The sequence below is a fragment of the Misgurnus anguillicaudatus genome, chromosome 9 (assembly GCF_027580225.2).
Source record: "Misgurnus anguillicaudatus chromosome 9, ASM2758022v2, whole genome shotgun sequence".
Taxonomy (NCBI): Eukaryota; Metazoa; Chordata; class Actinopteri; order Cypriniformes; family Cobitidae; genus Misgurnus; species Misgurnus anguillicaudatus.
In genome coordinates this window covers 18144230-18162381 of record NC_073345.2, presented here as the reverse complement: position 1 = coordinate 18162381, position 18152 = coordinate 18144230, and the positions used below count along the sequence as shown (strand labels likewise).

At 39.3% G+C, this 18152-nt stretch overlaps 1 protein-coding gene across 4 annotated transcripts in view; it reads right to left on the bottom strand.

Annotated features, from left to right (window-relative positions):
- The window catches only part of gria1b (glutamate receptor, ionotropic, AMPA 1b), a 90618-nt gene extending 74858 nt beyond the window's left edge, over positions 1 to 15760 (bottom strand). For 2 of the 4 annotated variants that reach the window (XR_008637723.2, XM_055179686.2), the window contains exons 1-2: positions 15352 to 15759; positions 15104 to 15238 (exon numbers count right to left, since the gene is read on the bottom strand). Coding sequence is in view for 2 of the 4 variants with exons in the window: in XM_055179686.2 (XP_055035661.1) it covers positions 15104 to 15238; positions 15352 to 15433 (217 nt within the window). In the remaining 2 variants the exon portion in view is untranslated. Of the gene's footprint in view, positions 1 to 15103; positions 15239 to 15351 lie in introns of all 4 variants that reach the window. The other 2 variants (XR_008637722.2, XM_055179685.2) reach the window with 2 other exon arrangements.
- Positions 15761 to 18152: the final 2392 nt, after the last annotated feature.

Genomic DNA, 18152 nt, shown 5'->3' with positions numbered 1-18152 from the left:
TAAAAGTTAAGAAAGCGCTTTCGGAAGAAAGAAGAAAAAGAGAATCTGACCGCGTTAGGAACCGGACAAGAGTCCCACTCAGTCAGGTTTTTACTCGTTGGCGTGAGCTAAAAGACAGCACCTGATGCAACAGGGATGCTGATCTGGCGATCTTGTTGATGGACTAATAAGTAAATCTCTTATTTGTAAACTTGTTTGCGGTCTATGTTGTATGTTGTTGCGCTATTGTAGTATGTCATGCGATTATCATGCAACAGTTGTCAGTATCTCACATAATTATCAGGACATAAATAAGCCTAGAGGTTGTAAACATGCACAATTTGCAAACTATTATGATAAATAGCAATAATCATGTATAGTGACATTATAACGATCAATGTTATGAAATAATGCAACGTACACAATTAACTTTGTCATGGCATTTTGTAATGTTTACATTACAATAAAAGAACACAAATGAAATGATACAGTAGACATAGACTATAGACTGTTTACTTGTGATTTAGCTGCAATCATGTAAAAACGTTATAAGCCAGCAGGCTACTTTATTATTATATGCACTCTACACTTGGAATAAACTTCTTATTATCCTATTACCATCATCTGTAGTTTAGTAGACTATGCAGTAGCCTAATATTTGTATGAAATTGTGAAACATTATCTTCGGAGGTGTACTAGAGTGGGAGTGGGAAATTACGACAGTTGCAAGTATTCTCCAGCGACTCTAGGGGTCGCTGTTTGACAAAAACGCCGACAATGCATAGAGCGCCTTTAAAATTCATTAATTGAGAAAACGCGCATTTGCACAATTATTTGTCACAGCTCTAATTTATAGTGTACAAATATTGTACATATTCTTAATCAGTTTTTATCCTGTTTTCAAATAAAATAGCTTAACATCCAAAAAGAAAACTGAGAAACAATTAAATTGTGTATACATGATTATAAGAATTTTATTTATTTTTGCAAATTAATTTACCGTACTTCTAAACCTTACTTCACTGTAAAAAAAATCCGTAGAAATTGCAGCTGAGTTGCCGGTAACTTACCGTAGATTTAAATTTATGTTATTTACTGGCAACATTTTGTTCAAAGTTAAATGAACATTTAACATTACAAGTCTTTGTCTTTATAGAGTAAAACTAAAAAAAACAGCATCAAGCAAAACATTTTGGGAAACAAAATCTGAAGCAAAAAACTGAAAAAGGTTGATGATGATTTCTGGTTCCCAGAATGCTTTGCATGAGGCTGTTATTGTATAGTTTTATTCTGTAATGATAAAGACTTGTTAATATTTAAAATTTAGTTAACTTTGAACAAACTCTTGCCAGTAAAGAACATACATTTAAATCTACTGTAAATTACCGGCAACCCAGCTGCAATAACATTGTAATTTCTACAGAATTTTTTTACAGTGTTAACTTTGACAGATTTATGTTTAAAGAGCCCCTATACATTGCTAAATTTATTATGTGCATTTGCTGTAATACAATGTGTTTACGTGGTTTATGGTTCAAAAACACATTATTTTCCACATTTTTCCAAAATTGCAGTGTCCTCTGATTGGCCAGCTAACCTGTACATTGTGATTGGGCCTGAATACCTGACAGGAGTTAATATAGTCTTTACTACCTTATCAATTCGGGCCGAATCTGATCAAAAAAAAGGCAGATGACCAAGCTGTACCAGCAGAACGTAACAGATTGGTAAGGTAAGGACACTAAAACATTAAAACCATGTCATCATTTCATTGCACTGCTCAAAACTTGCTTTTGAACCATGATTTAGTCAGTAGTAAATTCTTTAAATATGAAAAATGAAAACATAGACTACTAACAGGCTGTATTTCAGAAGCGGGCAGAATTATTATAATGACCATCATGTCCACGTCAACAGGCCAAGGAATTAGATTTAAGTTGGAAATGATAACTCGCATCATCGTTCTTTGGAATTTGTACCTTTGCATATTGTTAACATGTATACACACTTACACACCAAAGGAAATAGGGAATCGGATAATTAGTGCTCTTTAAAAAAGCGGAAAAATTCCCAATGGACTGACAAATACATGTTAATTGAAGATATATTCTGTGTAAACAAGTCTCAATATGTTTGGTAGAAAACAAGACAAAAAATACTGTTTGTCAACCAAACATTAAAAACACTTGAGAGCTTCATAATTTTATACACTTGCAACATCTTCAATCAATCAATAAGCAGGTTTGACACAAGAGTGCGATAGTCAATAAAACATTATAAAAAATGATGTCCTGATTACCTCCAAAGCTCTTCCTCTAGTAAAAAACAAGACCTCAGTGTGTCAAGCGCCGCATTTGTCTTAGTAATTACAGTGACAGTGAACCATCCACCCACCAATCATTGTTGTTTCAGCCCCCTCACAGTCATCTAAACCCCATGTCCTTAAGCTGCGTATGGCCATTGATTTCACTGCAGTACTCAAGATGAAAACCTGTTTCATATGAGTCCATTATTACAGTGACAATGTTGAAAATCTACAGAAAACAATGTGTGTTGACTTCTTAATCCTGAGTGATCTCATACCTATAAAGTACCCTAAGAACAAGCACAATTAAAGGGATAGTTCCCCCAAAAATATTTTTTTGTTTGTTTATTTACTCAGGCCACCCGACGTGTTGCTGACATTTTTCTTTAGTAGAACAATAAAGAAAATCTATGGCTATGGCTTAAGGGTGAGAACATTTTGAGTAAACTAAGGTGAGAAAAAAATTCAATAAGCAAAATGATAACACGTGATAAAGACCTGCCTTCTTCAAATAGGTTCATGGGTATTTTAAGTCTGATCATGGCATCCTTTCATTAACAATAATGCTCTCATCTTATATATAATTATTGAACATTTGCAATAAAACACCAACATTTACCATAAATCTTAGGTTTGGCTTCAAAAGAGATTTCAAACCAAGACCTTTAATTAATTTCAGCTAACATGTAATTCCAGAGGACATTTGTGTTATTTGCATTCAGACATGTAGGGTAGGGTGCCCTAGGGCTTTGAGGATGTGAATGAGGGACTTGCAAGAGTTGTGACAAACTTCATCTTCAAATCTTCCCTTCAGGCAAGCAAACTTTAAAACCAACCACAGAAAACAACACAAACCTTTCTGTGAATAATTCAAATAGCAGATAGCCTTCTCTGCTCCTCATATCTGCATCTCTGATTGACAACAACCAGCACGGTTTAAGCTTCATTTTCGATTATAATTACCATCATTTCTCTCACAGCTCTGCTAGTGTGGACTGGCAAATGTACTGTCACTTGGAGATATGTATCTTTTAAAACAGCTGATAAAAAGTCAATGCAAGGATACAGAATGCATTTATCTCAATTGTTTTAAAAGATAACGCAGGAGTTCTGTGTGCACATTTTTATCTGCTTTTTTATTGCCTACTACAGAACAATTTTGTTGCTTGGAGAAGTATTAGGTTTAATTGTGCTTGGGTACAGAGCATGTGTTTCAAGTATTGTGGGGGTTGGTGAGGAAAAAACAAGTTTTCTGCCAGAGGTCTTTTAGATGCTGAAGGATGTTGGTGACAGGTAGGTCCGACGTGAGTGATCTTGTGTGATCTTCAGTCTCTGTTTCGCTTGCCTCAAGCAGCTGAGGTAAAAAGAGTGTTTAAAGTGATGTGTCGTCCTGTAGGAGCTGTGAAATGCTTGAGAAATCAAAACACCAGCATTGAACATATTGTCCCAGCATGTTGTGTTTTGGATGGCTAACTAGTAAGATTTTTATGATAAAACCGCTTTACTAAGCCACACTGATTGATCAGCTTTACCAGCATTTCTGACCTACCAGCCTGACCAGCACCAAATCAGCACTCACTAGTCAAAATCAGCAAAAAAAATCATATTATACATAACCATTTATACCAGCTATTTATTGTACATTTTTAATGGATTTGTACTGATGACCCATGATCTCACAGGATTTTGTACATATTTTACAAGTTGGCAGATTTGTATAAATGTGTCCGATGTTAATCGTAATCCCGCCCCTAAACTTAACTTAATGAGGCGAAAGGCAATTTGTACAAATGTGTACGAATGTGGTCGTATGAATTAATACAAATTAGCCACATTGTAAAATACATTCAAATGCCATGAGATGAAACATATGTCTTTCGAAAGAGGCAAATAAATAAAACAAATTTTGTCATTATTTCTACACTTCCACATGTTGTTTTTTTCTCATTGAAACACAAAAGTCCTATAGTTTACATATTGTGCACTAACATATGCAATACATTTTCTGACTTTTTGGTTGTTGGTAGAATAAACCAACATCAGCTTTTATGAATAGACTACAGAAGTACTATAAAGAAACATATAGAATTTTTTAAATGTCAGACAAAATGTATTTTTTATTATTTAAGATACCCTAAATAAAGACAAAATAGAAAGTGCAGTTTGTCTCTAAATTGCTAATTCATGGTCCATTTTTTCTTAAAAGGTTGAAGGTGGATTTTTGAAACCCTGTGTACCTTGTATGCATAGGTCGCTCATACGCCTACTGGAGAAATTTTGTGTGTAGCCCAGGAGATGCACTGCATTTTGTCGCATTGCATATGCATCGAACATCTGTCAAATAAACTATACTTTGCAAGGCTGTGCATTCGACCGTGCGCGTACGTTCACGTAAACGAAAAAACCTCTGTTCAACTTCTCATTAATACATTAATTAATCTAATCAACCAATTACATGGCGCTTGCTTCAATGCATTTAGGGGTGTGGTCTTGGTCAAGACAATCTCCTGAACTCCAAACTGAATGTCAGAATGGGAAAGAAAGGTGATTTAAGCAATTTTGAGCATGGCATGGTTGTTGGTCTGAGTATTTCACAATCTGCGTAGTTACTGGGATTTTCACACACAACCATTTCTAGGGTTTACAAAGAATGGTGTGAAAAGGGAAAAACATCCAGTATGTGGCAGTCTTGTCAATGCTAGAGGTCAGAGGAGAATGGGCCGACTGATTCAAGGTAATAGAAGAGCAACTTTGACTGAAATAACCACTCGTTACAACCGAGTTATGCAGCAAAGCATTTGTGAAGCCACAACACACACAACCTTGAGGCGGATGGGCTACAACATCAGGTACAACTCATCTCCTCTACAAATAGGAAAAAAAGGCTACAGTTTGCACAAGCTCACCAGAATTGGACAGTTGAAGACTAGAAAAATGTTGCCTGGTCTGATTAGTCTCGATTTCTGTTGAGGCATTCAGATGGTAGAGTCAAAATTTGGTGTAAACAGAATGAGAACATAGATCCATCATGCCTTGTTACCACTGTGCAGGCTGGTGGTGGTGGTGTAATGGTCTGGGGGATGTTTCCTTGGCACACTTTAGGCCCCTTAGTGCCAATTGAGCATCGTTTAAATGCCATGGCCTACCTGAGCATTGTTTCTGACCATGTCCATTCCTTTATGACAACCATGTACCCATCCTCTGATGGCTACTTCCAGCAGGATAATGCACCATGTCACAAAGCTCAAATCATTTCAAATTGGTTTCTTGAACATCACAATGAGTTCACTGTACTAAAATGGCCCCCACAGTCACCAGATCTCAACCCAATAGAGAATCTTTGGGATGTGGTGGAACGGGAGCTTCGTGCCCTGGATGTGCATCCAACAATTCTCCATCAACTGCAAGATGCTATCCTATCAATATGGGCCAACATTTCTAAAGAATGCTTTCAGCACCTTGTTGAATCAATGCCACGTAGAATTAAGGCAGTTCTGAAGGCGAAAGGGTGTCAAACACAGTATTAGTATGGTGTTCCTAATAATCCTTTAGGTGAGTGTACTTTACACATACAGTTAATGGAGACAAACAAGTTTGCGGTTTGCGGTTTGTTTCTCAATCCAGTACCATTGGGACTCCATCAATTATTTTAAAAGAAGACACAAAGATCATTTTTTGAGATTATAGGCAACAGGGTCCTTTTCATCAATTACTAAAAGAATCGGGTTTTGTCCTCTGTGTCTTATAAGCTGCTTGCAGCCTAGTCTTTGCAAGATGATATAGCTGATAAAAAAGCATTTTGTCACAGTATCATTCCAGCAGACTGAAGGTCAGGGAGCATGTATCCCCTCAGGCACGTATCCTACAATCACCAGACCGTCTCTCCTCAGCCACCTTTAATATTCCCCCTAAACTGAGACCTGTTCCTAACAGTTAATCAAACTAATAAGATACCTGTCATTTATGATCAACAATAACACATCCCAGACTAACTGCTATTAAGAGCCAAATATAACACTAATATCTGACAGTGCTTAATTTTGAATGTGTCAAAGGGCTGGACGGTCTTGCTTATGGCTATGCATCTGATGCTAGTCTGGTGTTGTTTCACAGTGAGCTATCACAGAAACCCATCTTATTTTGATATTCAAGCTACTGTAGGTCTTCCATCACACACAAACATTGGACTCACACACATATATATATATATATATATATATATATATATATATATATATATATATATATATATATATATATATATATATATATATAAAGCTATAAATCAAAGCAGCTACAAGGGTAAAAGCTCTTCAGAGGTCTATGGAGGAGAGGACACATGAGTTCCACAGGGAGGACACACAAAACGGTGTTTGTTCTTGAACTCGGTCTGACGTGAGCTTCAGTCGACTCTTTGGAGTCTGCCTGATTGACATGCTGTGGACATTTGGCCCGACTGCATGTCAGCAGGATGAAAGCACTGATACGCGCTGAAAGAAGGACCAACGGGCGAATGGGACTAATGCCCAGAACAGATTGTCATATAGGCTCGTGACAGAAACAAAAATCTTTAAAAAATAAAATCTGTAATATATTCACGACGGACAAAAGCCTGTTTGTTAACATTAAAATGATGTGATGGTAGGGTATTATTTAACCAGAAAGACAAGACAAATAGTCATTGCTTGATGACAGACACTGGCTGGTTATTTGAACTGTCACCAGGAGGACTGCGTATCGCATTTCGTCGGGTATTTATCTGCGCAACTGACAACTCTTTTCAGCATCAAACCCAACTCAATGCATTTTCTGTCAATGCATCATGTAGCAATTTCTGCATGCACTATATTTTGTGCCTTCTTATTCTCTTTGAAAACATCTGAGGGCCTTGTCGATGCTGAAAAACAGCCGAGAAAGATGTGCTATGTACTGTGAATGTTTTGCATAACAGTGACGCATTGCAAATCAACAACTCAAATACAACTTGCAGTATCCAGTAAGGTTCTTGCAATGTTTTTGTGTTTTGTGTTGTAAAACAAGACTGAATGTAGGTGAATAAACATTGAATTTTCATTTTTGGATGAGCTGGTTATTTGAACTCATCAGTATTGTGGCAAATTTGGAAACCATCTCCCTTCCCGGGTGACCACCTGTCCTACACCAGCTAAATATTGTCAATTGCCTCCCACATAATGGATTTTTCACTTTACCCCCCTTTGTGCTGCTGCTCCCGCATGGATACATCAAAACTCAGAAAATAATCACTTTGGCTATGATGCAATGAATAATAGATTAAATGAATCTGTTTGAGCTGCACTAAATGATTACTGTAGCTCCTCCGAGACAAGGCAACTTTGGCGACTGGTTCTCAGGCTCATATCTATAAGAAATCAGATGGGGATGCACTGCTGTGTGCAGGCAGTTACTGTTATGTACAGTATTATTGCATCTGCTTTACAAATTAAACGTGCGCTTTTGGTGTTTAGAGAATTCTAACAGAGGAAACTGTATCTTGTTAGATAAAAGTACAAAGCCCTCGAATGTGTCATCTACAAATACTATACATATTAATTGCAAAGGTTATTTAACTTCTGGAGCATTTATCCCTCTTTTTGTCTTGTTCTTTGTTTGTCAGATTGCTAGATTTAATAAAAAAAAATGCATTACAGATTCAAAGCGAATAACTGAAGAATATAGTTTGGTTCCAAAACGCGATAAATGACATTTTTGAAAAAAATTGTTACCACCAAATCAGAATTGTATTTGGTCAGTATTAAAAAGTAAATTCTTAATTTTACAAAAAATCCGATATCTGCCGTTTTATTCTGTCATCTTTTCTCCCTTTGTGCAAAAAAAGGATAAACATCAGTCCTCCTTCTCTGCAGAATGCAATAAATCCACTCAACCAATCACAGCGCACCATTCCACACAAACAAAATAATATTATTGATGGCATTGATAAACCTGTCGTGGTTTTCGGTGGCGGGGAAGAAATGCAAGTCATCAAAATCTAATAATTTACGCGAGAGGCACTCGGGAGATGGAAAAATGCCGACTGTTGCTTGTTCTCACACAACATCATCAAGCTTCTGTCATGCTAACACATTAACCCGAGGGGATGTAATGAAAAACTTTCCATTATTTTATTCGAAGTCAACGAAAATCGAGCAGGACCAAAACATTTTACAGCTGATTGCTGTCAACAAAGTTCAACAATGACATCCCAAGAATGACAGCAGCAATGACAGTGTTTTTAATATGATAAAGTAAGTGTTTTGATTAATGCCATTAATGTTTTTTTTGTGTATACCACTAGTCAACTAAATGAATATAACACGGATGCACATTTATATATTGATTCAATAGATTTATAGCATTTTGAAAAAAAAACTTGTCATGGATTTATTGCATTTTGCGGAATTTTTTTTTTTTTTTTTTTTGAAAATCAAATTATGGATTTGAATTTTTAATGTTATTCTAAACTAAAGATGTTCATCTTGTCACTTTCTTGGTATAAAAAAAAACAAGTTTTTACTGAAATTAGTCAAAATGGATTTATTGCGTTTTGGAACCAAACTCTTTAATGTATATGGTCTCTACATATAATAATTAATATAAACACATAAAAATGAATGTGGTGATCAGGACAAAGTTTATGCTTAAATATGTTGTTTTTACAGTATTTTTATATGATTGATATAAAGTATATTTAAAGGGGATATTTCACGAGACTTTATAAGATGTCAAATAAATCTTTGGTTTCCCCAGAGTGCGTATGTGAAGTTCTAGCTCAAAATATCATATAGATAATTTATTATATGTTAAAATTGCCATTTTGTAGGTGTGAGTGTTATGTGGTGTAGGAGGAACCCAAGTGCAGACAGAGGTGGATATAAACTAAAGACTTTTATTATACAATAAACAGAAAACAAAACCCACGAGGGGGCAAAACAACATAAAAGATATTAAATGAACACTCAACAAGACTATAACTACACTTAACACTAGACTGGGTGACACTAAACAATAAACTTGACAAAACACTTGATATATAAAACACTAGACTAGACTTGACTTTCAGACAGAGTACTCACAGGTATATGGAACAATGCACAAGCACAGGACAATGAATACAAGAGGATTAAATAGGGGAACAAATCAAGAGGGGAACAGGTGATATGAATCAAACAATAATGGGATAATTAATGAGGAAACAAGGGGGCGGGGTCAAGAGACGAGACTGAGAGCACATGGCTAGGAATAAACAAAGCCAGTGCTCTCACACAAAACATGGGTCTGTCATGGTTCTGCCACAAGACTAGATTAAACAAAGGACAAAATGGCAGAACCATGACAGAATCCCCCCCTTAAGGAGCGGCTTCCAGACGCTCCCCAGGGGAACACTAAACACGAGACATGACAGACTGACAGATAGACAGACACCAAGAAAACATGATAAATATACACAGGGGCAGACAAGATAACATTACAAGAGGGTTGGGGTGGCACAATAAAAACAACAAACAAGGGAGGGGGGGCGGAGGCAAAACAGAGTTCACGTGAGGAAGTCCAGGTAGGGTGGAGCTGGGTGGGCAAGGGGTCTTGGGTTCAGGGGTGGTGGAGGGCTTAGGACGAGGAGTCCGGGCAGACTTGGTGGGGCTCTTGGAGGGTACAGGCTTGCTTGGGGATGCAGACTGGGTAAGGGGAACAAAAGGAGGCAAGGTAGGGTTCCAGGGCGTGGTAGGGGAAGACAAGGGAGCAGATGAGGGCGAGCCAGGACTCACAGGGTAGGGGAGAGAGTCAAGGGAGGACATGGAGACAGTGGCAGGGGACGAAGCAACAGAAGGAGCCGGTGAGACAGGGGGCGCTGTGGCTGGCAGCGGAGACGAGACAGGAACAGAGACAGGGGGCGCTGCGTCCGGCAGCGGAGACAAGACAGTGACAGGGGGCACAGCGACCGGCAGCGGAGACGATACAGTGACAGGGGGCGCTGCGTCTGGCAGCGGAGACGAGACAGTGACAGGGACAGGGGGCGCTGCGTCAGGCAGCGGAGACGAGACAGTGACAGGGGGCGCTGCGTCAGGCAGCGGAGACGAGACCGTGACAGGGGGCGCTGCGTCCGGCAGCGGAGACGAGACGGAGACCGTGACAGGGGGCGCTGCGGCAGGCAGCGGAGACGAGACAGGGTCCGTGACAGGGGGCGCTGCGGCAGGCAGCGGAGACGAGACAGGGTCCGTGACAGGGGGCGCTGCGTCCGGCAGCGGAGACGAGACAGGGTCCGTGACAGGGGGCGCTGCTTCCGGCAGCGGAGACGAGACAGGGTCCGTGACAGGGGGCGCTGCTTCCGGCAGCGGAGACAAAACAGAGACCGTGACAGGGGGCGCTGCGGTAGGCTGCGCAGACGGCAGGGGCTGCAGCGGTGGCTGCGCAGACGGCAGGGGCTGCAGCGGTGGCTGCGCAGACGGCAGGGGCTGCAGCGGTGGCTGCGCAGACGGTAGGGACTGAGGGTCAACAACCCCTCTCCTCCTCCTCTTCCTGCGCGGGCGTGGTGCAGTGAACGGGGCAGGAGGGATGAGCGCGGTGGTGGGACTGGCAAGATCTGTGGAGGACCCCTCGGACGCCGACTCCCACGAGATCCTCCTCTCGCGCTTACCTCGAAGGTCGGCAGGCTGAACAGAGCTTACGGGGACCGGAGTGGTGAGCGCTGGGTCCTCCCGTGTCACCACTCCGATGACGAGACCCTGGGATAGGGGACAAAGGAGGTGGGGGTACGGCCTTGACTGAGGACCTGGGCTCCGGCCGGTTACTGATAAACCGCACCATGTCCTCGAAGCCCAGGTACCTCACCATCCTCATCTCGCCGGGGTTGAGAGGCTCATTGAGGCAGCGACTAAAGATGACCTTTAACTCATCCTCCGTGAAATTAGAGTCTCTAGCTGCTCGCACGAAGTCCACCGCAAAGGGAAAGACCTCTGCTTCCTTCTGGCGGAGGCCAAAAAGACGATGGGCTTGGCGAGCTCGCTCCGCCGGGTCCACTCTGCCTGCTGGGTTCATTTCTGGCTTGTGCATTCTGTTATGTGGTGTAGGAGGAACCCAAGTGCAGACAGAGGTGGATATAAACTAAAGACTTTTATTATACAATAAACAGAAAACAAAACCCACGAGGGGGCAAAACAACATAAAAGATATTAAATGAACACTCAACAAGACTATAACTACACTTAACACTAGACTGGGTGACACTAAACAATAAACTTGACAAAACACTTGATATATAAAACACTAGACTAGACTTGACTTTCAGACAGAGTACTCACAGGTATATGGAACAATGCACAAGCACAGGACAATGAATACAAGAGGATTAAATAGGGGAACAAATCAAGAGGGGAACAGGTGATATGAATCAAACAATAATGGGATAATTAATGAGGAAACAAGGGGGCGGGGTCAAGAGACGAGACTGAGAGCACATGGCTAGGAATAAACAAAGCCAGTGCTCTCACACAAAACATGGGTCTGTCATGGTTCTGCCACAAGACTAGATTAAACAAAGGACAAAATGGCAGAACCATGACAGTGAGCAAAAATGTGCTTTTGTGTTTTTGGGTGTGTCCTTTTAAATGCAAATGAGCTGATCTCTGCACTAAATGGCAGTGATGTGGTTGGATAGTGCAGATTAAAGGTGCAGTGTGTAAATTTTAGGGGCATCTAGTGGTGATGTTGTGAATTGCAACCAACGGCTCAGTCCACTGCTTACCCCTCGCTTTTAAAACACACGGTAGCCATCGCCGGACAAACATGTCATCGTCAGAGACAACTTAGTAAAAAACGTTTGTCCGTTAAGGGCTTCTGTAGAAACATGGTGGCACAAAATGGCGACTTCCATGTAAGGGGACCCTCGGTGTATGTAGATAAAAACGTCTCATTCTAAGATAATAAACCAACACAGTCTCACCCCATGGCGTCAATATTTGACGACACTTGACCATGCGTCAATATGTTGACGCGGAGGGTATACCTTTCGCGTCATTTTTTGACGAACTGGGGACTTCAATACTATTAGGTACGTGAAATTAAACAGTTGTCACCTGGCGTTGGGGTTAGGTTTGGGTAGGGATGTCATTATGTAAATTTAACCCTAAATCGACGCGAAAATGGTAAGAAAATAGGAAAGAGAATGCAACGGACTTAATAGTATTGAAGTCCCCAGTTCGTCAAAAAATAACGCGAAAGGTATACCCTCCGCGTCAACATATTGACGCATGGTCAAGTGTCGTCAAATATTGACGCCATGGGGTGAGACTGGGTTGAATAAACACACAACGGTTCATTATTAAAGGTCTTTATACACCCCTGATACTACAGTTTTGTATATTATTTTGCATTTCTGTCAAGAGATCCTTCTAAAAATTACACACTGCACCTTTAATTCTGACATCACAAGGGGAGACAAATTTCAATGACCTATTTTTTCACCTGCTTGCAGAGAATGGTTTACAAAAACTAAGGTACTAGGTTGATCTTTTTTTTACATTTTCTAGGTTGATAGAAATACTTGGGACCCAATTATAGCACCCAATTATAGGACCCAATATGTCTTCTTTAATGGCTGCACATGCTAATGTTTTACAATAAATGAGATGATGACAAATTCCAGTAATATATTGTAATTTAAAGTCTGTCTTACTTTCCAAAGAAAATGCATGCTAAAGAATACAGCATGCTAAAGTAGTTTACTCGATACAACGCTACAGAAATGGTTAGTTTTAACGTCTTATAGTATTGTTTTGGCATTTGAACCAAACCATACTCTTTTCAGTTTTGCCCAGTAGCGGCTCCTGCAGACTGATGTGCATTTTGCATACGCGCAATTATATAGAGTTCACGTAACGTAAAGTTAGAGGCTCGCTGCATTTCCATTTTTCACCACAAATTTACATGGTGAAAAATGTGGGGCGCTGTTGAGCTCGGGAGGGCAGTGGCAGCCTCTGCCCCTCTCAGCTCGATTATTATACAGTAGCCAACCGAGCCATGCGCTCGACATTTTACCACTTAACATAGTCTAGAAACTCCAAAAATATTTGTTGAAAAATATTAGATACATTTACGAGTTAACAGTTTAGATTTGATTAAGCTTATATAGAGATTTCATGTGGATTAATATACAGACGAGCTGCGCCTTTGCTACATCTCACTCAAAAAACACATCTGAAGATACAGCTGATTTGACCGCTGATTTGACCACTGATTTGTCTTTGTTCTGTTTCTGAAAACCCCATTCATTATTCTCTAGTCCTTTTCTTTTGCCTGCAGTGAGGTCTCATCAAAAAAATAAGAAAAAAGAAAGAAACTATCAAATTATAATCAAGCACTGATTTTTCTCACACTTTGTGGCAAACGAGCACACTGTTTTTGTAGTATACACTGCAAGGTGTATGCAGAGATTATAGAGAAGACACCAGTTATGCACAAGCAGGCTAATGAGTCAACTCTTCACAGAAGTAATTAGCTACATATAATTACTTTCACACTCGCCTATGAAGCGAGCATGCTGTACAGACTCAGTCCTGTTACTTACATTGTGTGTGAACTTTAGCATCCCTCTAATAAGACTCGGTACTGTCACCCAATAATATTGCTTTAAATGAGTCCTAGCAAGCAGTGCTTCAGATACAGTCTCTGTGCTCAACCCCAACTAAAAAGCACACTTCGCTTTGAGGCTGACTTGAAAGTGCACCACTGATGTGTAGATGAGCTTCTGTCACATGTACGTCTCTGGGAGAGACAATAACCCATATGACTCATGAACTTGATGAACTGTGCCAGTAAATCAAACAGCTTAAATATATTTGTTCTTCATCAGTATCTTTTTGCATACCACTGATGAATTATAGACTGCACTGTGTCGCTGGCAAGAGAAAGAATGTCTGTGTCAATCTGAGACATCAAAGAGAGGCATTTCTGAGCGAAAGACATTTCTGAGCGACAGCCAGCTGAGCCAGCAGTGAAGATTTTTTTTCGCACTGAATAAAAACATTTATACTACTGTAGAAATATATAGAGATTTTGCATTCCATCTTTTGATAATAAATATTCTTTCTAAAATGCATTTTTATATTAATTGCATGAATTGTGAGTAGCCTGCACAATAATTGTGAATGCATGTCTATTTAGTTCTATATTTAAATATCTAAATACTATATGATCATTGTGCTAGCAATGCAAAGGTTAAGGGTTCAATTCCCCAGGAACAAACATACATGATAAAACGTACGAATGCATTGCAAGTCATTTTGGATATAAGTGTTTGCAAGTGTAGTGTAAATAAATCTGAAAATATGCCAGTGGCTTATGTAAAAATTACAGGACGTTCTCAGACGTTTCAAAATGCTTGCCTCCCACATAAAAGACTGTATAGTACTTACTATAGTGAAATTCCTAGGGGTTGGGAACCTTACTAGAATATACTACAATTTTACTACAGTTGATGTAATTTGGTATAGTTAATACTACAGACTACTGCTATAATTTACTACAGTTTACTATAATAATACAGTATTTTTATGTGTGGCTGTTAAAAGACATAGCATTCAGACTTGATGCATAATCCATCATGAGCGTTTAAGTAAAAACAACTGCAATACACAAATGTTTTACAGCGATTACCAAACACTATTTAAATGACATAAATCATCAGAGCCGTAGTGAAATTCGGAAAAGCAACAAGCTTGATGGAAACAGGTCCGTGCGCACTGCAGAGGTTCGCCTTGGTGTACGAATAACAGATGTAAATTCCTTAAAAATAACCCCACTTACAGGCGTATGTCATGGCAAAGCTGCTTCCCGTGTCGACCATGTCCACTTGTGGTACCAGTTTGGGGACATCGTTGTGTTGAGAGAGCGCAAATCGGAACACATCATATTCGTGGGAGTCGGTTGGAAACAAACCTCCTAAAAATGATTACATGGAAAACGGCAGAATAAAATATGCTTAAACACGCATACTTGTAAACTTTAACTAGAAGTGAAAATATAGACGTCAACAATAAATGCCAAGCGCTTACCTATGTTGATATTACTTGGGAAACTTGAGCCTGAACACAACCCAAGCAAACCGGTAAAGAGTAAGGCCAAACTTTGCCGCATATTTCCTTTTGCATTTGAAAAACGTACAAAATAAGCATATATCCCAAAGTCTGTGCCTCTTTAGACGGAGCCCATAGCAAAAACGCAAATGCAGCGGAGCGCGCGTTGCATCCGAGACGCGCTGGCTGCTTTACGCACAACCGATCGTGTTGGCGGTACCGACAGCGACTGAATAATCGTGTCTGTGACAGCACTACTTACAAAGGAAGAGACTCAGCTGTGTGAGAAAGAGAAAAACACATCCTGATCGCTCTCTTAACGGCATCATCGCGCTTTGCCGGTAGATAGTTGCGCTACTCAGAGTAGAAGACCAAATGCCTGGATACACTGGAACCCCTGCGCAGACTGTACCATTATTATACTGTAGCAGCATGTGGATCTCCAAATGAAAAAATGTATGAGGATATTATATTTTCATTTATATATTACATATGATATGTAAAGACTGAGATGCTTTTAGAGCAATGTCTGAGACAGAGATCACTCTTAAAAATCAGGTTTTGTTAGGCTGTGGTTTCATAAAGAACCTTTAACATCCATTGAATCTTTTTGTTGCTCAAAAGGTTTTTTGTATAAATGTTTTACAGAATATTAATAGATAAGAAAAATAGTTCTTTAAAGAACATTTGGTTTAAAGATTTTTGGAAAAACAGCTGCTTTATTTTTAAGAGTATTAACAAGAATTCATAAAAGACTTAAAAAACATAAGGATAAGGATGATGTCATAGTTCCAGTGCCTATAGACTGTTAAAGAAACACTTAAATTTGACCCTGTTTAGCACAATAAATCAAGATACAGTATATAGTTCATACTCATAATTTCACTCAGTCAGTGATAATAACCTTTACCCAACATCTCTGCTGTAAGATACATACAATATTTTCATATACATATACAGTATGACCTGTACATAGACAATATGAAACAAAAGATGCCACAAAAGACTTTGTTTCTATAGTTTTATTGCCCGCTAGACAGCAATAAATGGCACAGATTGTGAACTAATAAAAGACAAATGCATGTTGTATTCACATCTATAGCATGCAATGCATTATGATTATAGACATGAAAGTATCAGCACTTTGTATAGGTTTTTACACTGCCTTAATGCACTGTCAGAAAAAAAATGCACTGTCTTTCAAAAAGTACACCTTTATACCTAAAGAGTTCATATTAGTACCTTAGAGATATTGGTACAAAATGGCCTTTAAAGGGTTCCATTTTTGTGACAGTGTACATGTACAATACTTCACCCTGATACAAACAATGCCCAATCTATCATTTTGAATGATGTAAACACACTTTATGATATTTTGAGTGTAATGCAAAACTGCTGATGTTTGATGAGGATTTTACAGGCCCAGCTAGTGTTTTAAATTACTAAAATTTTTATCACCCTATTCATATTCATCTCTCCAGGTATGTTTCAAAAATACGATTTAATATAACCATCACATTTGGCTAAAGATGAGTGCTGTCTGTTGAGATTAGCTCACATTAACAGTGACAATGGCCTATATAATTAAGATAGCACAAATGCCAACTTCAGGATGTAATGATATTAACATCCATGACATGAAGCAATTACAGTGTGATGGAGCTCCAGTCCCTCATGGCATACCAAACAGAAGGAGAAACTCCTCTAGTACTCTCACGCTTTATTACGTTATACCGGCAAGCGCCAAGACGATGCCCTGTGGGGACTGGGAACATGAATTACTGCACGTTTGCTAAAACAATAAATGAATGAATTATTGAGCATCCATAAATAATACACTAATACTCTAAATAAAATAACTGAGGTTTGCCCGTGGGTGTGATTGTAAACTTGACGGCTTTCAGAATCAAAATAGCTCGGAGGAAAGTGTCCTCTATAACAAATGGGTGACAATTTGCATCTGATGGCTTTAGGGTTTTAAAGTTTCTTTAGAAATGTATTTTCACCAGTAACTACAGGTCAATGTCATTTATAATGACTGCAAATGTAAAGGTCTAATGATACTGTATGTGTGTGTATGTATAAGGTATTAATATTGCTAAAGGTTTGTTTTCAGAATAGGGCTGGGTGTTGAGACCAGTTTAGCGATTTGAGTCAGTTAGTTAAATGGTTTCGATTTGATTTTAATTTGATTCGATATTTATTACATTACAATATCCCATAAAAACTTTGCTGACATTCAATCACTATATAAATGCTGGTAACCCCGCCTCCCCCACACTGAAATTCATAGCATGTTCAAAACAGGCCTATAAAGCCTTTTTCTGGACTGTATGCAGGACAAAAATGGTTGATCTTATCTTTTGACATCGAAGTACAGATAATTTTCACATCTTTAGAGGTAAAGCACAATGTATCAGTGGCGGCCGGTGACTTCTTTTTTCGAGGGCGCTTGATGCCAAGTTCGTCACAACATGTATGTGGCCCGTCATGTGTGTGGTTCGCAATTTCAAAATATGTGTTCTGCACGTCAAGTGATCCTGAAAATCACGGTCAAAGGTCAAAATAAGTGTCTGCTGCAGATGCGTTTAAGGGTTTATGCTAAAAGAGATGCTCACGTTTACCAGATACTCGCATAATCTTATGCGTAATCAGAGTTTACTGTTAAGGGAGTTTCATGCGTGAGAGTGAGCGTCTCTTTTATAATAAACGGTTTTGACGCGTGTACAGGCACTTATTCTGACAAATCACGTGATGCACATGGTTCACATGAAGCAACA